Here is a 21269-nt window from a genome sequence, read left to right on the forward strand (position 1 = left end):
AGAGCCCATATAGGGAAGTTAATTTGAGAGAGACAGATTAATCTGCCTGAAAAGAGATTTATAGATAACACACAATTGGGCTGTGTTTCTAAAAGTTTTTACTGTATACGTATGTACATATGTATGTGATTGCCATGAGGAAAATTCCGCAATAATCTTGCATGAAATTATAAGTGGTTTCTTAGAAGATCGTCACTAAAGGCACTAGATTACAGAAATTTTTAGTTCTAAAGTTCTACACTTTTATGTGAGATGGCTGGAAAACGAAGAGCAGGGTGCAGCCAATAAACGTTCGTATCCAACACACAACTAAAATACACTCCCATAATTTATCGAAGAAACTATATACATTCATATATTTCACACGAACATCCAGTAGGAACTAGGTGAACTGTAGTGCGAAAACTCGGTAAAATTAAATGAATGAAAAAATAAAAGTTGACATTACTTTTGCTATCGGTAGAACTTTGTCCGTATTTATATTAGGCAATTTTCCTTGCGGCAATTGGCAGTTTGAAGGAGAGAGAGGTGAGGCATATGGTGACCCTTCGCCTCTCAACGCCCTCTCTTATCGACAAACTGACAAAACAAAGATATAAAATATAACAAGATGGGACATTTACATTGCTACTATACATCGGCAGATGGTGCTGGAGGTCTAACATAATGTTATGTTCCAATATGGTGACATAAAATTATGTTATACTTGTTTTTGTTGCCGTCGTGTTCTGTTAGTTGTATGTTATACACAAACACCCTCTATGGTTTAATAGCAAAATTGAACTGCATTATGCACTATGTCCAATCTTTACAGTTCTATGTCTTTGGACAAAACAAAGATATAAAATATAACAAGATGGGACATTAACATTGCTACTATACATCGGCAGATGGTGCTGGAGGTGTAACATAAGCTGTGTTCCAGAACAAAAAAGTTTTTACAATTTTTACGACTTTTACACATTTTACTCGAAAAAGCGTTCCCGTACACAAAAAAGTTGTAAAATGTTCACTTCTCTTTAAACAAAAATGGCGCTGAATGACGCTCTCTTTAAAAACTTTTTACTCGACAAATTTGAGCGTGTAAAAAATAGTAACATGGATGCCGGCGTCTGATTGGCTGGTATGCCGACTTTGACATTTGTTCCAGCTTTTTTGACGTTTTTTCCATTTTTGCGTTCCCGAACTTTTTGAAAAAACTTTTGTGTGACAACAATTTTTCTCTATTTCTCTCTTTTACGAGTTTTACTATTAAAAAGTACGGGAACAAAGCTATAATGTTATGTTCCAATATTGTGACATAAAATTATGTTATACTTGTTTTTGTTGCCGTCGTGTTGTGTTAGTTGTATGTTATACACAAACGCCCTCTATGGTTTAATATCAAAATTGAACTGCATTAAGCACTATGTCCAATATTTACAGTTCTATGTCTTTGGACAAAACTACAAGACTAACAATTGCGGATTATTAAATAATTTCTAACTAGTGGTTGTGCAACACGAGTAGTCCTTTTCAATAAAGAACATCTTTATTTCCATATGTCGTATACATGTTGACGCCACATTAACGACTAGAGACACAAGAAGTAGTTTCTTAAATCATTTTCCAACGCCTTGGATACCATAAACGTGGATATTTTCAAGAAAATTCTTTACTCCACTCGACAACTGAGGACCTGGTATCAGTTACAGTCCAACACATGTATAGTGCATCCCGATGCATATTAGATAGATCAATGACACGGGCGTATTTTTCATTCCCGGGTCAAAACGGCGTGTCTAGCGACATCACATATAGATGAGATTTACACAGCTGAAATATTTTTACTTGGCCCTTCAAGGCGTGGATTTATTAAAGAATATTTTTACTTGGCCCTTCAAGGCGTGGATTTATTAAAGAATATTTTTACTTGGCCCTTCAAGGCGTGGATTTATTAAAGAATATTTTTACTTGGCCCTTCAAGGCGTGGATTTATTAAAGAATATTTTTACTTGGCCCTTCAAGGCGTGGATTTATTAAAGAATATTTTTACTTGGCCCTTCAAGGCGTGGATTTATTAAAGAATATTTTTACTTGGCCCTTCAAGGCGTGGATTTATTAAAGAATATTTTTACTTGGCCCTTCAAGACGTCGATTTATTAAAGAATATTTTTACTTGGCCCTTCAAGTCGTGGATTTATTAAAGAATATTTTTACTTGGCCCTTCAAGCCGTGGATTTATTAAAGAATATTTTTGCTTGGCCATCCAAGGCGTGGGTTTATTGAAGAATATTTTTACTTGGCCCTTCAAGGCGTGGGTTTATTGAAGAATATATTTACTTGGCCCTTCAAGACGTGGATTTATTAAAGAATATTTTTACTTAGCCCTTCAGGGCGTGGATTTATTAAAGAATATTTTTACTTGGCCCTTCAGGGCGTGGATTTATTAAAGAATATTGTTTACTTGGCCCTTCAAGTCGTGGATTTATTAAAGAATATTTTTGCTTGGCCATCCAAGGCGTGGATATATTAAAGAATATTTTTACTTGGCCCTTCAAGGCGCGGATTTATTACAGAATATTTTTTACTTGGCCCTTCAAGGCGTGGATATATTAAAGAATAGTTTTACTTGGCCCTTCAACGAATGGTTTTATTAAAGAATATTTTTTCTTGGCCCTTCAAGGCGTGAATTTATTAAAGAATATTTTTACTTGGCCCTTCAAGGCGTGGATTTATTAAAGAATATTTTTACTTGGCCCTTCATGGCGTGGATTTATTAAAGAATATTTTTACTTGGCCCTTCAAGCCGTGGATTTATTAAAGAATATTTTTACTTGGCCCTTCAAGACGTCGATTTATTAAAGAATATTTTTACTTGGCCCTTCAAGTCGTGGATTTATTAAAGAATATTTTTACTTAACCCTTCAAGACGTGGATTTATTAAAGAATATTTTTATTTGGACCTTCAAGGCGTGGATTTATTATAGAATATTTTTACTTGACCCTTTAAGACATGGATTTATTAAAGAATATTTTTACTTAACCCTTCAAGACGTGGATTTATTAAAGAATATTTTTAATTGGCCCTTTAAGGCGTGGATTTATTAAAGAATATTTTTACTTGGCCCTTCAAGACGTCGATTTATTAAAGAATATTTTTACTTGGCCCTGCAAGTCGTGGATTTATTAAAGAATATTTTTACTTAACCCTTCAAGACGTGGATTTATTAAAGAATATTTTTATTTGGACCTTCAAGGTGTGGATTTATTAAAGAATATTTTTACTTGGCCTTCAAAAAGGGGGGATTTATTAAAGAATATTTTTACTTGGCCCATCAAGGCATGGATTTATTAAAGAATATTTTTACAAGTCGTGGATTTATTAAAGAATATATTTACTTGGCCCTTCAAGACGTGGATTTATTAAAGAATATTTTTACTTAGCCCTTCAGGGCGTGGATTTATTAAAGAATATTTTTACTTGGCCCTTCAGGGCGTGGATTTATTAAAGAATATTTTTACTTGGCCCTGCAAGTCGTGGATTTATTAAAGAATATTTTTACTTGGCCCTTCAAGACGTGGATTTATTAAAGAGCATTTTTACTTAGCCCTTCAGGGCATGGATTTATTAAAGAATATTTTTACTTGGCCCTTCAGGGCGTGGATTTATTAAAGAATATTTTTACTTAACCCTTCAAGACGTCGATTTATTAAAGAATATTTTTACTTCGCGCGTCAAGACGTGGATTTATTAAAGAATATTTTTATTTGGACCTTCAAGGCGTGGATTTATTAAACAATATTTTACTTGGCCTTCAAAAAGGGGGGGATTTATTAAAGAATATTTTTACTTGGCCCTGCAAGTCGTGGATTTATTAAAGAATATTTTTACTTGGCCCTTCAAGACGTGGATTTATTAAAGAACATTTTTACTTAGCCCTTCAGGGCGTGGATTTATTAAAGAATATTTTTACTTGGCCCTTCAGGGCGTGGATTTATTAAAGAATATTTTTACTTAACCCTTCAAGACGTCGATTTATTAAAGAATATTTTTACTTCGCGCGTCAAGACGTGGATTTATTAAAGAATATTTTTACTTAGCCCTTCAGGGCGTGGATTTATTAAAGAATATTTTTACTTGGCCTTCAGGGCGTGGATTTATTAAAGAATATTTTTACTTGGCCCTGCAAGTCGTGGATTTATTAAAGAATATTTTTACTTAACCCTTCAAGACGTCGATTTATTAAAGAATATTTTTACTTGGCCCTTCAAGGCGTGGGTTTATTGAAGAATATTTTTACTTGGCCCTTCAAGGCGTGGGTTTATTGAAGAATATTTTTACTTGGCCCTTCAAGGCGTGGGTTTATTGAAGAATATTTTTACTTGGCCCTTCAAGGCGTGGGTTTATTGAAGAATATTTTTACTTGGCCCTTCAAGGCGTGGGTTTATTGAAGAATATTTTTACTTGGCCCTTCAAGGCGTGGGTTTATTGAAGAATATTTTTACTTGGCCCTTCAAGGCGTGGGTTTATTGAAGAATATTTTTACTTGGCCCTTCAAGGCGTGGGTTTATTGAAGAATATTTTTACTTGGCCCTTCAAGGCGTGGGTTTATTGAAGAATATTTTTACTTGGCCCTTCAAGGCGTGGGTTTATTGAAGAATATTTTTACTTGGCCCTTCAAGGCGTGGGTTTATTGAAGAATATTTTTATCGCCTACATTACGCTAAGGAATCTTTCGTCTGTACAAAACTTTTCTCCTTTAGATAATGACTTTTGTTGTCCAGTGTAATAATTATAAATATCGCAATGAAAGTATTTTAGATATATCTTTAGATTTTCTTTTAACAATTAAAGCTTTTTTCTTTGGGCCATTAATGTCATCCACATTAGCTAAGCATTCCAATTATTTCATGAGGGCATTGCATGGAAGCGACGATGACAATATGTTTGTAGTTTAGTGTCACTCAAAATCTCTAAAGGAAATTGCATGCAGTTTGGACGATAAAAGAGTATGCATAAATAAGTTGGTTGTAACTAACACTGTATGAAATTTTACACGATTTCTTCATACAAAAACAGTGGGGTTTTGATAGAATTTTTAAAGATAATCTATAGGTCTTTATGGGCGGCTTGTTGTAATGAGCAGGATGAATTTTTAGCCTCCACCCAGGAGCAATTATCTAACCACAGGAAACAGATCAGACTCCCGTTATCCACAATTCACTGAAACAGCAACGACTTTATTAATGCCGACAAAAATAAGAAAAAATAACTATTTTCCAGATATACATATGTATAGGGTTTTGCAATAAACATCTTTGCCGATTGTAGCGTACATATTGTTTCATTAACATTTTAAATATCTTCTACATCATTAGTATTATTAACTTAATATAATATAATACGAAGTATAGATATATGTATGTACTTGTGTTTCGTCCCTCAAATGAAAAGCACATCATTATCATCACCTCGGATATGCAAATATACTAACTAGCCCACAACAATGCAGCAGTAGCAGCAATGAAATAGAAAAATCGTTCTAATTTTTCAGTCAAATCAGTCTAAATCAAAATGAACCCATTGACAGACGAAGAATGGGAAGCGTACAAGGTATTTTTTAATTGTAAAAAAATAATAAAAAAGTGAAAGTGACGAGATATTAAATTTACTTTTTATTAATACTAGCTTGAATTTAAAAAATTCTATGTAGACTCAGCAGAGGATGAAATGCGCCGGAAATTGGTAGCTGAACGTAAGGCTTTCATTGATGAACATAATCGCCGTTATGAACAAGGTTTGGAATCATTTACCTATGGCCTAAATAGTTATACGGATGTTACCGAGGAAGAGAAGCGAAGACGATGGTATCGACCAATGGTGGAATGAATGAATGATGGTTCTCTGGAACTTGAATTTCATAACAAAGTGCTTAAAGACATTCGTATACAAAATGTGATAATTTATTTTTTATTAGAAAATTGGAAGTGATGTTTTGCTGTAAAATAAAACCAAAAATTTTTGTTTTTAAAAAAATTTAAGTGCGGTGTTAAATTTTTTTTTCACAAAAATGCAGTGTGATTTTTGAACATTATAATGATGGATACATTCATATGAATTTTATCCAATTTAGATTAACAGTGCTGCTCCAAAATTGTTATTGTTCAAAACAACAATATTTAATTTCAAACTTAGCCCAATGCAGTTTTGTTGTTTATGTGAAAATGTTGTATAAAATTACTAAATCCTACTAGAAAAATTTCTCCAGCAACCTTTGGTATCTTCTCCATTACACTACTGGATAAAAAGGCAATAACAATCTATTTAGTTCGTTTGAAAAAAATACTTACACAGTCTTCAAAAAATATAAACCATATAGTATGGCATTGGGTAACATTCAAATAATAATATTAAATACCAGATATTATCTACACCGACACATGCCATTTGAATGCATATAGAAAAGCGTAAGAAACCTACTTATAAAAATGTCGCATAATATTTTGCACGACTTTACTTTTACTTTTCCCTATAACGCGTGCCATTTGCAGCAATACAAGCTGAGGAAGCCTTCCAAAAAGCTGTCATTTACATATATGAAATTTAAAAATATAAATAAATGCGGTACGTTACTGAGCTTAAAGCTCCTAAAGCAAAATTGTTTACAAATTCTGAGAGAAAATTGTTCGTGAGCTTTAAGCTCACGCGTGAAAAGCTCTTTAGTCTCGTTAAATGTATAAATATGTATGTATGTATATTTTTGAATGAAACAAGCTAAGAACAATCTGTCGGTTTTGTTGACAGCTAAATAGCCTCAGTCTACGACTGCACAAAAAAATAACAGGAATTGTGGACTAAATGTATTATGACCAACATATCTTTATTATAAGTGATGTTTCCAACGCAAAGTTTTTGGCATTTGTGAGGAATGTTCCACAATCTGTGAGACCAATTATTTCACTGACAGCCACAATCAAGCACAATTATATAGGTACTAGCAAAATGCCCGCTACTTCGTATGCGGAAAAGGAATAACATACAAACAAACAATATTTAAAATGGTGAACACTGACAATTTTGATGTACTGATACCTTTTTGAATTGATATTTAATTTTATTTAAGTACCTTTTGTTCGAATTTCAAAAAAGACTTTATCGCACCTCTACACTTCACCAGCGGCCTACATTTTAAATTCCAGTCAATGTTTTATAAGAACGGTATGGGTATTTTAAACATTTTATCCACATTTTGTATACCCATTTTCCAACCGAATTTCGGAATTTGTGATATCAAAATGTAGAAAACCTTTATTCAAAAGATGTTACCCTATATAAAAGTTAATTTTTGAGAAATTTTATTTTAGGCCTTTTTATTCTCAGGGTTTAAAAACCTTCTTGTAAAACATTAGTCGCATAGATCTACCTTTTCAAATGAACTTACTATAACGTTCAGAATAGACAACAACAAAAAAAAAAATTTTGTTGAAAAGATACGTTTGACTTTTTGATTTCAGTACAATATTTAGAAACCGAATTCGTGTTAACATGAAAACAATAGTACAATATTCAGTACAATTTTTAAAATCCAGGACATTAGCTCAAATTTGTCAGTTTTAGCTATACTTGTTCACCCAATGCCAATGGTATTACATGTAGAAACCTTTTATACATTTAAAGGTGGATTTTAATAAACATTCTGATCCAATCTCAACAGTGATTCTCATAACAAATTTCATTTATCGATTTACTCAATACAAGTGCATCAATATTTAGCATTATTTAATACTTCTAGTACACTTATTGTACGACCACCTCTAACAATGAACCGGACAAATAAATAATAAATCGCAATTACACTTCTATTCCTTAGCCCAATACCAACTTTATTGCAATTTTAAACTTTTCACACACTAATTATATAATTCCAGCTTCATTGCTGCGCCCAACGTCAAATTTAATACAATTTAGTACATTTGGCATTTCTCACTAAATCGGCCCGCTCTCAGCCTAATTTCAGAATTTGTATGCATATCAAAAAATGCTTATCTAAACACCAACAAAAACCCTCATACAACAATTCGTAATTCCACCTATATCTCTTCATGCAACACCGAACTGGTACAATTAGTTTCAAAAATTACTTCCTTATTTCCCAGACTATATCCCAACCGCGATTTAGTATTTTTCATATACATAAGTTCGAATTTCCAAAACTTCCTCTCTATCTCCACTCTATACTAATACCTAATTTTACAATTTCAGCTCTACCCCTTTACACATGAACAATTTGAACCAAATACTGTGCCATTTAGTAATTTTCGTACACTTATTGTAGGTATATCCACAACCACATCTATATCTCAACCCTACCCACAAACAGCGGCTATAATACCAAATTTCCGAATTCCACATCTATTCATAATACCATTAATACTTTTCGTGTGAAAGCACGAATTTCAATAACTATCCCCAACAGTAATTCCGAAATTCAGGGTTCCACCTTCATTCGGGTTCAGGTTCAGGGTTCCACCTATCCGTTCACCCAAATCTAAAATGTACCAAATTTAGTACCATTTAATATTTTATTTTACATAAGTTCCAAGAGTAATCTAAATTCCAAATTTCAGGATTCCAGCTCTCTTCGTTCACCCAAATTCAAATTATACCATATTTAGTACCATTTAGTACTTTCCGTACCCATAAGTACGAATTTTCGAAACCACCTCAAACTTACACTCCAACAGCAATCTTAATTTCAAATATCAGGATTCCAGCGCCATCCGTTCACCCAACTCCACATTGTACCAAATTTAGTACTTTTCGTACCCATAAGTACGAATTTCGAAAACTTCCTTAATCCTACACTCCAACAGTAACCTTACCTCAAAATTTCAGGATTCCAGCTGTATCCGTTCATCCAAATCTTGTACAAAATTTAGTACCATTTAGTACTTTCCGTACCCATAAGTACGAATTTCCAAAACTACCTCAATCCTGCACTCCATAAGTAATCTTAATTATAAATTTCAGGATTCCAGCTCTATCTCTTCACCCAAATCCAATAGTACCAAATTTAGTACCATTTAGTACTTTTCATACCCATAACTACGAATTTCCATAACTACCTCAATCCTACACTCCATAAGTAATCTTAATTCAAATCTTCAGGATTCCATTATCTGTTCAGCCAAATCCAAACAGTGTTTGAATTTGCTACCAGCACAGCACTGAAATCACTAAAAATATGCTATTGCTATGCTGTGCTGTTTTCAAAAACAAAATCGAAAACTGTTGCTGTGCTATGCTGCGAACATAAAATTAGCACAGCACATGGTCTACGCTGTGCTTCTGAAATCTTCACAGCACATAGCATAGCATAGTCATCCAAAATAAAAACGAAAACTGTTGCTGTGCTATGCTGCGAACATAAAAGTAGCATAGCACATGGTCTATGCTGTGCTACTGAAATCTGCGAAGCACATAGCATAGCATAGTCATCAAAATCAAAAACGAATGCTATTGCTATGCTGTGCTGCAGACATTTTAACAGCATAGTAAACAGCCGCAGTCAGGAAAACAAAAACGAGAACTATTGCTGTACTGTGCTATGAACAAAATCAACAGCATAGCATCAAACATAACCCAGAAAAATGTTTGATGGCAAAGAAGTCTGTATTTGAAATATAACAGAATTTGCTATTGAGCTGTGAAACCATGACTAATTGGACATTTCGATATTTTTAACACACTACAGGCCTGGGTACATAAGCTGCCTCGCCAGATAGCCTTGCTTTTCTGCTTCATTTGTGACATAATAAAAATAAAAGAATAAAGGAGGCCGATCAAATTTTGAACTGTGTTGCCCTTTTCTTTTTTATTCTTTTATTAAAAGCAAACAAGGCAACCAGGCGAGGCAGCTTATGTACGTAGGCCTTACTATTATTTTGACCGCAACTATTGCTCTGTTCCAGAACCTGTAACAAATTTTGTGTGGGAGGTACCGGATGGAGTGGACAAATATAGTCCATTTTTTAACCTGATCTATACCAAGCAGATATATTAGGATGTGTACAGTATGGACCAATTCGGCCACTCCCTTCAAGAGTTACCGTATGAACAAATTTTCCGAACATTTTTGAACTTTTGTGGGGGAGGTACCTGAAGGAGTGGACCGATATGGCTTATCTTCAAACTTAAACTATTTTTGGACAAAATATTACTAAGGCCAAATTTTGGACCGAATCGGCAGATCCGATCAAGAGTTATCTTGCGCTCCAACCACCTCACACGGTGTCATAGAATTTTTTGCAACTTTCAGGCTATTTTCTCAGGAAGTATGGACTTGCCCCTAACGAAACTTGTACCGTCGTATGGAGGGCAGTCAATACAAGTTGCTAAAACAAAAATCAAAGCGATTCGAGAGATGGCTCTAAACTGAACTTTTCCGAAATTTTGTGTGGGAGGTACCCGAAGGAGTGAACCGATTGAGGTTATATTGAAACATTATCTAAGTCTGGTACACATGTTACGATGGGCAAATCGGTTACTCCCTTCAAGAGTTATCGTGCGCGAAAATTTTTCGAACATTTTCGAACTTTTGTGGGGGAGGTACCGGAAGGAGTGTAACGATATAGCTCATCTTCGAACTTAAACTAAGTTTGGGCAAAATATTACGAAAGCCAAAATTTAAACCGAATCGGTTCATCTGTTCGAGAGTTATCGTGCGCACCAGCCAGACAGACGGACAGACAGACAGACAGACGGACAGACAGACAGACGGATGCACATAGCTCAATCGACTCCAAATTGTCTGAAACACATTTCGTCCAAACATACTTGGGGTCTAAAACCATTATTTCGATGAGGCACATTTTGCCCGTATGAAAGTGTATATACCCTTTCAAGCCTAAAGGCTGAGGGTATAAAAATGCATAACGATGGCTAATTATAAAAAAATTTGCACTAATCTTCTTGAGAATTTAGCTTTACTAATAATATGTCTTCTAGAGTTTCGTGATTGTAAACTGTTTTCATCGATTGGACAATAAATGTGATCTGTAAAGTGATTTTGTGAAAATTCGCCAATACAAATTAAAATTAAAATTGGTGCCCATTTTATAGGGCCAAAGGCGAATTTTCACAAAATCACTCTATAGACCACAATTATTATCCAATCGATGAAAAAAGTACCATGTTGGCACCTTGTAAGCAATAAACTACACTGAACAACTCATAGGGTCATTATTATACGTTTTCTTTTACTATTGGATGTATTTGAAAACGCAAAATAAACGAATTTGAAAACATTAAAAATATAATTTTCACATTATAAGTTAATGCCAAGAAAGTTCTCCTGAATGATCCCTTTTAATATTATTTTAACCGGAACGCTAAAAAATCTGATCGAAAAATCAAAACTATAACCAAAGAAGGCTTATTTATAATAATGGGGGTTAGTGAGTTTGTTGGGTTAACATTAATTATGCTATGCTATGTAGAAATGTTTACAGCACAGCAGAGCACAGCAATCGTTTTTCGATTTCATGACTATGCTATGTGCTATGCTACTTTTATGTTCGTAGCATAGCACAGCAACAGTTTTCGTTTTTGTTTTTGAAAACAGCACAGCATAGCAATAGCATTCGTTTTTGATTTTGATGACTATGCTATGCTATGTGCTGTGAAGATTTCAGAAGCACAGCATAGACCTTGTGCTATGCTACGTTTATGTTCGCAGCATAGCACAGCAACAGTTTTCGATTTTGTTTTTGAAAACAGCACAGCATAGCAACAGCATTCGTTTTTGTTTTTGATGCTATGGCTATGTGCTATGCTGCGTCACTTTCACAGCACCAGCATAGACCTTGTGCTGTGCTGTGAAAAACTAGTAGCAAATTCAAACACTGAATCCAAATTGTACCAAACTTAGTACATTTAGTACCTTTTGAAACCATAAGTACGAATTTCGAAAAATATCCCATATCGCAATCCTATACTCCTTCAGTAATCTTAATTCCAAAGTTCAGGTTTCTAGTCCTATCCGTTCACCCAAACCCAAATTGTACCAAATTTAGTACCATTTAGTACTTTTCGTAAACATAAGTACTAAAACTACCCCATATATCAATCGTACACTTCAACAGTTATATTAATTCCAAATTTCAAGTTTCCAGCTCTATCCTTTCACCAAATCAAAATTGTACAAAATTTAGTACCATTTAGTACTTTCCGTACCCATAAGTACGAATTTCCAAAACTACCTCAATCCTGCACTCCATAAGTAATCTTAATTATAAATTTCAGGATTCCAGCTCTATCTCTTCACCCAAATCCAATAGTACCAAATTTAGTACCATTTAGTACTTTCCGTGCCCATAAGTACGAATTTCCATAACTACCTCAATCCTACACTCCAAAAGCATTCTTAATTCCAAACTTCAGGATTCCGGCTCTATCTGTTCACCCAAATCCAAATTGTACCAAACTTAGTACCATAGTACTTTCCGTAACCATAAGTACGAATTTCCAAAACTACCCCATATCTCAATCCTATACTCCGTCAGTAATCTTAATTCCAAATTTTAGGTTTCCAGCTCTATCCTTTCACCCAAATCCAAATCGTACTAAATTTAGTACCATTTAGTACTTTTCGTTCACATGAGTACGAATTTCACAAACCATTTCCTTTTATAAACACCACTTCCCAACCTTCATTTCCATACCAAATTCCAAGTTTCTAGCTAAATCCGTTCAAAATATACAATTGGTACTAAATTTAGTACTTTTCGTACACGTAGAGGTCGAATTTTCAAAAACCCTTTGGCACACCTTTCTAACTCTCCATCAGTTACCATCATTCCAAATTTCAGAATTCTAGCTCTTCCCGTTTGCCTAATACAAAGGGTACCATATTTAGTACCTTTTAGTACTTTTCGTACCCTTCTAGGTTGAATTTCCAAAAAACCAGCCTTATCTCACCCCTACACACCGATCTGTGCATGTCCGTCCGTCCGTCTGTGGTAATCACTCTAGCATCCACTAAAATGGAGATAGGACGCTGAAATTTTGGGAAAATGCGTCTTTTGTTTGCAGGCAGGTGAAGTTCGATGATGGGCTATATCGGTCCACGTTTTGGTATAGCCCCCATATAACGGTACCCCCCGATTTACGGTATTTTTACGTTTTTAGCTATATTTTCAGACCGATTTAGCTATAATTTGACATTTAGGGTTCTTAAGTGTCAATAAACTTATATAACAAAAGTTGTGGCCATAGGTTCACGTTTTGGTATAGCCCCCATATAACGTTACCGCCCGATTTCAGGAATTTTGACGTTTTAAGTCACATTTCTAGATCGAGTTAGCTAAAATTGACATTTAGGGTTCTTAAATGTCAATAAACTTATATAACAAAACTTGTGGACATAGGTCCAAGTTTTGATATAGCTCCCATATAACGATGCCCCCTGATTTACGGTATTTTGACGTTTTTAGCTACATTTTCAGACCGATTTAGATAAAAATTTACATTTAGGGTTCTTAAATGTCAATAAACTTATATAACTAGTGGACATAGGTCCATGTTTTGGAATAGCCCGCATATAACGTTACCGCCCGATTTCAGGTATTTTGACGTTTAAAGTCACATTTCTAGACCGAGTTAGCAAAAATTAGATTTTTAGGGTTCTTAGTGTTTTGGTATAGCCCCATATAACGGTTCCTCCCGATTTTCGGTATTTTGAGAATTTTATATATATATATATATATATATATATATATATATATATATATATATATATATATATATATATATATATATATATATAGCCCCCATATAACGGTACCTCCCGATTTTCAGTAATTTGATGATTTTAGCTACAATTTTTAACCGAACTAACTGTAATTTGACATTTGAAGGTTGCAGTGGTCACCACACATCTGCATCAACAATTTTCAACATAGCTCCAATATAACGATACTTCCCGATTTTCGGTACTTTGAGGATTTTACTTAAAATGTAGGTTCATGTTTTGGTATAGCCCCAAAACAAACCTTCCGATTTGCCGTACCTTAGCTTTATTTTTGGACGAACTTTCTGTAACACTGTGTGTAATTTTTTGAGTCATGTTTTATTAACCATATTCTGACACCACAGTGTGATAGAACATCAAAAATGAGAATACACGTGTCTCGCCGTTTTTCCCTATCTCATCAACTTTCGCTGTTTTAGGCCTCCAAAGTTTTGAGGCTTTGATGTAAAAAGGGTCATTTAGTCAGGACTACATCTTCCAAACCGTTAGGAAATTTGAATTTATCTCAGAGGCAAAGTTGTAGCTCTTGTCTTAAAGAACAAAAATTGTGAACACATATAACCCATCAAACTTCATCTGCAAGGTCAAAATTGCCATGGTCAAATTTCTTTTAAAATTTTTCTCAAGTTTTTTTTATACAGCTATCAAACAGATCAAATTTGAAGCAAACAACCAACTACAAAAATGTACCTCAGATCTCAATAAACATCTTTTTAGAATATACGAATCCTGAAGGAACAGGTCTTAATGGTCAAAATAGCAAAACAATTGCGATTTTTATCCTCTTTTCTCGGCATCTGCTCCATCGATATTACACCGTTCAAAATTTAAGAAAACATTCAACCACAATAGTGTAGCAAAGGCTTCAATAAACAACTTTCTGGAATATGCGAAATGTCTATGAACGGTTCTTAATGGTAAAAATAGCAAAAATCTTTTCAAAATATCCAATGTTTATACTTTTTTCTCCGACTCTGGTCCAAGGATACGCAACCGCCCAAAAATTAAGGATACCACAAAAATGTACCTTAGATTTCAACAAACAAGTTTCTAGAACAAATGAAGATTCTATTATTATAACCCATATATAACGGTACCTCTCAATTTCTAGCCCACCAAAAATTGTCAATATACATAGTTAGATATAGGCACCATAAAAAAGGGCCTCCCGAATGAGGCATTTTATGTACATTATCTGATATTTTAATTATTCCATTTTAGTTCAGAATATTTGATGAAAAGTTCGGCCCGGCCGAACTTAACGCTTTTTTACTTGTTAGGTTTATTTTAGGTTTTCGCGATTTTGCTTGGAAACCGCAAGTCCTATTGAAATGGGGCTAAAGAAAATTTTGTAGCTGTGAAAATTCTCCAGAGGATTGACTGTTATGATTTGTTCTTAGGTTTCACCATTTTTGAGATATAGATATTCAGGTCACATTTTTAGGTTTTCTCGATTTGCTTGTAAACGGCAAGTCTTATCGAAATGTGACTAGAGAAAATCCTGTAGCTGTGAAAATTCTCTATAAGATTGGTTTTCGTAATTTTTTCCTAGGTTGTACCATTTTTGAGATATATGTATAAGTTTAAGATGGGAAATTGTAGTCATGACCTTGTTTTATAAGGAGACGATACAGTCAGTAAATTGTTAAAATTTGAACTTCTATATCTCAAAAATGGTAATACCTACGAATACATCATAAAGGATAATCTGCTACAACACTTTCGTTAATCCCATTTCGACAGGGCTTGCGGTTTCTAAACAAAATCGTAAAAATCTTAAAAAGCCCTAAAAACGTGAACTTTGACCGCGATTTATTTGAATATCCCTCTGGCGATTTTTTTTTTTTTTTGATTTTCTCATCTATGAAAATTGTAGTTTCAGAAACTGTAAAAACTTCCGAGGTGTAAGCACCTTTCATTTAAATTTAGTTAAGGCGCACCGTGTGATTGATTTATAATGAGTCTTATTTGGGTCTACACAACTTTTTACGCGAAATGTGTCAGTACTGGTCCACTTTTTTAATTACCCCCATAGAACGGTATCGTCCGATTTTCGGGGTTTTCAGGGATTATACTGTATTATCCTACAGTACTTATATTAACTCCAAAACTTCACTTAATACCTTTGACAATGTGGGCTGAGCCATCCCGATGTTAAAGTCATTGCCATGGGATTTTTGAAAGCTTTCTTCTGCAAAAAATCTTAAAGCAGCACACACTTTATGGAGTGGCTGTATTGCTGTTGATCTGTGGGTTTTTAAAGTCATTTTTATTGCCTCTACATATAAATAACAATAAACCTAAAAAGTTAACAATTATTTTGATGAATGTTGGAAACCAAACAGACTCACAATACTGATGGCAATTCTAAAGGATTCGATTTATCTCTTAAGTGTCGCCTGATAGATGCTACGTTAACTATTTTTTCTTCACTATCATCAAAAAATAATTCCACTGAGCTTTTAGAAAACTATAACTTTTGTACAACTTGCTCTGATATTTTTGTTTTTATTATTTATTCAAATCACCGATAACTTGTTATCGACGATTATTTTCTATCGCTTTACGTAGTACAATTTTTAAATTTTGTCGCAGAGGCGATAGACGACGCGACATGACTCGCGTCGCAATACGGAATCGACTCATTAGTCTTCCTTGGGGCTACTAAACTTTTCTCCAGAAATTTGCATGTTTGTTTGTTTCAAAACTGTTAGAACCCCGCTCTGTAGGCCTATTCTGTAACTATTAACAACTATCGATATCTTTTAAATTCCTTTTGTTTTTGTAACAATAACACTGTGTGTAATTTTTTGAGTTATGTTTTATTAACCATATTCTGACACCGCAGTGTGATAGAACATCAAAAATGAGAAGACACATGTCTCACCGTTTTTCCCTATCTCATCAACTTTCGCGGTTATAGGCCCCCAAAGGTTTGAGGCTTTGATGTAGAAAGGGTCATTTAGTCAGGACTATATCTTCCAAACCGTTAGGAAATTTTAACTTATCTCAGAGGCAAAGTTGTAGCTCTTGTCTTAAAGAACAAAAATTGTGAACACATATAACCCATCAAACTTCATCTGCAAGGTCAAAATCGCCATGGTCAAATTTCTTTTAAAAATTTTCTTAAGTTTTGTTATACAACAATTGCGATTTTTATCCTCTTTTCTCGGCTTCTGCTCCATAGATATTAAACCATTCAAAACAATCAACCACAATAGCGTAGCAAATGCTTTAATAAACAACTTTCTGGAATACGCGAAATGTCTATGAACGGTTCTTAATGGTAAAAATAGCAAAAATCTTTTGAAAATATCCAATTTTTATACTTTTTTCTCCGACTCTGGTCCAAAGATACGCAACCGCCCAAAAATTAAGGATACAGTAAACTACAAAAATGTACCTTAGATTTCAACAAACAAGTTTCTAAAATAAATGAAGATTCTAGGAACGATTCTTCAAGTTCAAAATTCGATTATTTTAGATCATTCTTTTCTGTGCAGGTCCGTAAATAACAAACTTTTCAAATTTCCTTTTGTTTTTAACAGTTTGCTATGGAATGTTAAAAAATTTAATTGTTCGTGAATTTCAGCCCTAAGAATCATTCCTAGAATCTTCATATGTTCTAAAAAGTTGTTTATTAAAATCTTAGGTACATTTTTGTGGTCCAGAGTCGGAGAAAAAAGTATAAAAATTGGATATTTTCAAAAGATTTTTGCTATTCTTACCATTAAGAACGGATCATAGACATTTCGAATATTCCACAATGCTAAGCTATTGTGGTTGATTGTTTTCTTGAATTTTGAACGGTTTAATATCTATGGAGCAGTATCCTAGAAAAGAGGATAAAAATCGCAATTGTTTTGCTATTTTGACCATTAAGATCCGTTTCTACAGAGTTGGTATATTCTAGAAAGATGTTTATTGAGATCTGAGGTACATGTTTGTGGTTGGTTGTTTGCTTCAAATTTGATCGGTTTGAAAGCTGTATAACAAAACTTGAGAAAAAAATTTAAAAAAATTTTACCATGGCGATTTGACCTTGCAGATGAAGCTTGATGGATTATATGTGTTCACATTGTTTGTTCATTAAGACAAGAGGTACAACTTTGCCTCTAAGATAAGTTCAAATTTCCTAACGGTTTGGAAGATATAGTCCTGACTAAATGACCCTTTCTACATCAAAGCCTCAAACTTTTGGAGGCCTATAACCGCGAAAGTTGAAGAGATAGGGAAAAACGGCGAGACACGTGTGTTCTCATTTTTGGTGTTCTATCACACTGCGGTGTCAGAATATGGTTAATAATTATCACATTTTCGGACCGAAATGTGGATACAAAAGTTTTAATCGGAAAATTGTTAATACATGACAATGTTTTGGTAGGGACACCAAAAGAAAACTAATTATTCCATTTTGCTTCAGTGCAGCTCGTAGTGGAGGGTATAAAAAGTTCGACCCGTCCGAACTTAACGCGTCTTCTCATTTGATTCTACCATAGGTTATAGCGTTGCTAGCGTATCTGCGGCTCTTTTCTGATGGTGTTAATAAGCTGTTGCAAATTCCGTTTCCAAGTTTCGACCACAGTAAACCATAGGCAACTTCTGCAGCCGACTTACTGCTCTTTCGAAACCTTAGGGATAAAACTAGAAAAGATTTCTACATCGTGTCTTCTTAAATTTCCTTTTTTATTACTCATACTTCTCATTTTATTACTTTACTTTAACTGAAATTATTCATTTAGAAAGGATGCTCGATTCCAGACAACTGGTCATATTCACATATAAAATAATAACTGCAGGATATTAGATTTTGCCGTTGTTCATTCGGTTTTTCGGAATTTATTAATGCAAAAAACAGAAAAAATGAAGAAAAAATGCCACAACAAACCCAGTGTAATATCTACAATTTAAAATAAGAACGGAAGATGAATGGGATTACAACAATTAAATAACCAACAGCCCAACAACACCGAAGAACATATTTTGTGGCAAATCTTGGCACAAATAAAGAAAATCCTCTTTTTGATCCTTTTCTCATTCATTATTTTAAATAAAACATCTTAAAAATATAGAAAAAAAAAACAACTACGAAAGTGTTAAGACGATAAAGCAAAAATGCAGATTAAAGACAGTCCGGTTTTATTGTATTGTTTTGTGTTTTTTTTCCTTTTTTATATAAAAGTTTTTAGCTAAGGGCCAATTGTCCATTCGTTTCATTATTGCTGTTGTTATTGTTGTATGTTTCGGTCTTAAAATGTTCTGTTTTTTTGCCAGCAAAATAAGATGTTTTGTCACAAGCTATGATAGACATGCCTCAAGTCCAAAATTGGGTTTTAAAGAAATGAAAACACTCGAGGAAAAAACAAGTTCATCCTCTAAGAAAGAAAACGGGTTAATAGCCTTGCATCTTCTAGGGAAGAAGGCGACTTAATCGCCTTGAATCTGTTGGGGAAGAATGCGACTTAATAGCCTTGCATCTATTGGTGAAGAAGGCGACTTAATAACCTTGCATCTATTGGGGAAGAAGGCGACTTAATAGCCTTGCATCTATTTGGGAAGAAGGCGACTAAGTAGCCTTGCATCTATTGGGGAAGAAGGCGGTTTAATAGCCTTCCATCTTCTGGGGAAGAAGGCGACATAATAGGCTTGCATCTATTGGGGAAGAAGGCGGTTTCTAGGGAAGAAAGAGACTCAATAATACCCTTCCAATTTCTCGGGAATCGTGCCACTTAATAGCCTCGCATCTTCTAAGGGAGTTGGCCACTTATTAGCCTCGCATCTCTTAGGGAAGACGATGACATAATAGACTTGCATCTTCTGGGAAAGAAGGTGACTTAATAGCCTTACATCTTCTAAGGAAGAAGGCGACTTAATCGCCATAAATCTGTTGGAGGAAGAAGGCGACTTAATCGCCTTGAATCCGTAGGAGAAGAAGACGACTTAATAGCCTCGCATCTTCTAGGGAAGAAGGCGACTTAATCGCCTTGAATCTGTTGGGGAATAATAGCCTTGCATCTATTGGTGAAGAAGGCGACTTAATAGCCTTGCATCTATTGGGGAAGAAGGCGACTTAATAGTCTTGCATCTATTGGGGAAGAAAGCGAATTAATAGCCTTGCATCTATTGGGGAAGAAGGTGACTTAATAGCCGTGCATCTATTGGGGAAGAAGGCGAGTTAATAGCCTTGCATCTATTGGGGAAGAAGACGACTTAATAGCCTTGCATCTATTGGGGAAGAAGGCGACTTAATAGCCTTGCATCTATTGGGGAAGAAGGCTACTTAATAGCCGTGCATCTATTGGGGAAGAAGGCGACTTAATAGCCTTGCATCTATTGGGGAAGAAAGCGACTTAATAGCCTTCCATCTATTGGGAAAGAAGGCGGTTTAATAGCCTTACATCTTCTGGGGAAGAAGGCGACTTAATAGCGTTGCATCTATTGGGGAAGAAGGCTACTTAATAGCCCTGCATCTATTGTGGAAGAAGGCGGTTTAGTAGCCTTACATCTTCTGGGGAAGAAGTCGACTTAATAGTCTTGTATCTTCTGGGGAAGGAAGCGACGTAATTGCTTTGCATCTTTTAGGGAAGAATTCGACTTAATAGCCTTGCATCTATTGTGAAAGAAGGCGACTTAATAGCCTTGCATCTATTGTGGAAGAAGGCGACTTAATAGCCTTGCATCTGTTGGGGAAGAAGGCGACTTAAAAGCATTGCATCTATTGGGGAAGAAGGCGACTTAGTAGCCTTGCAATCTATTGGGGAAGAAGGCGACTTAATAGAATTGCATCTTTTAGGGAAGAAGGCGACTTAATAGCCTTGCATCTATTGGGGAAGAAGGCGGTTAATTAGCCTTACATATTCTGGGGAAGAAGGCGACTTAATAGCCTTGCATCTATTTGGGAAGAAGGTGGTTTAACAGCCTTACATTTTCTGGGGAAGAAGGCGGTTTAATAGCCTTGAATCTTTTGGCGACGAAGGCGACTTAATAGCCTTGCATCTATTGGGGAAGAAGGCGACTTAATAGCCTTGCATCTTTTGGGGACGAAGGCGACTTAATAGCCTTGCATCTATTGGGGAAGAAAGCGACATAATAGCCTTACATCTTCTGGGGAAGAAGGCGACTTAATAGCCTTGCATCTATTGGGGAAGAAGGCGACTTAATAGCCTTGCATCTATTGGGGAAGAAGGCGACTTAATAGCCTTGCATCTTTTGGGGACGAAGGCGACTTAATAACCTTGCATCTATTGGGGAAGAAAGCGACATAATAGCCTTACATCTTCTGGGGAAGAAGGCGACTTAATAGCCTTGCATCTATTGGGGAAGAAAGCGACTTAATAGCCTTGCATCTATTGGGGAAGAAGGCGACTTAATAGCCTTGCATCTGTTGGGGAAGAAGGCGACTTAATAGCCTTGCATCTATTGGGGAAGAAGGCGACTTAATAGCCTTGCATCTTTTGGGGTCGAAGGCGACTTAAT

The 21269-nt window shown here is 35.1% G+C and overlaps 1 protein-coding gene across 2 annotated transcripts; it reads left to right on the forward strand.

Annotated features, from left to right (window-relative positions):
* Positions 1-5422: 5422 nt before the first annotated feature.
* Positions 5423-6024, forward strand: LOC141392712 (protein CTLA-2-alpha-like). 2 transcript variants are annotated; one of them, XM_073965596.1, is made up of 2 exons: positions 5423-5596; positions 5672-6024. In XM_073965596.1, the coding sequence occupies exons 1-2, from the start codon at positions 5558-5560 to the stop codon at positions 5870-5872; spliced, it is 240 nt and encodes a 79-aa protein (XP_073821697.1). In that variant the 5' UTR covers positions 5423-5557; the 3' UTR covers positions 5873-6024. The 2 variants fall into 2 exon arrangements, with proteins under 2 accessions (XP_073821697.1, XP_073821698.1); XM_073965597.1 differs by having other exon boundaries at positions 5437-5596; positions 5697-6024.
* The last annotated feature ends 15245 nt before the right edge of the window (positions 6025-21269 follow it).

This window comes from Musca autumnalis, unplaced genomic scaffold, assembly GCF_047663935.1.
Source record: "Musca autumnalis isolate F117 unplaced genomic scaffold, ASM4766393v1 scaffold_2, whole genome shotgun sequence".
NCBI classification, from domain to species: Eukaryota; Metazoa; Arthropoda; class Insecta; order Diptera; family Muscidae; genus Musca; species Musca autumnalis.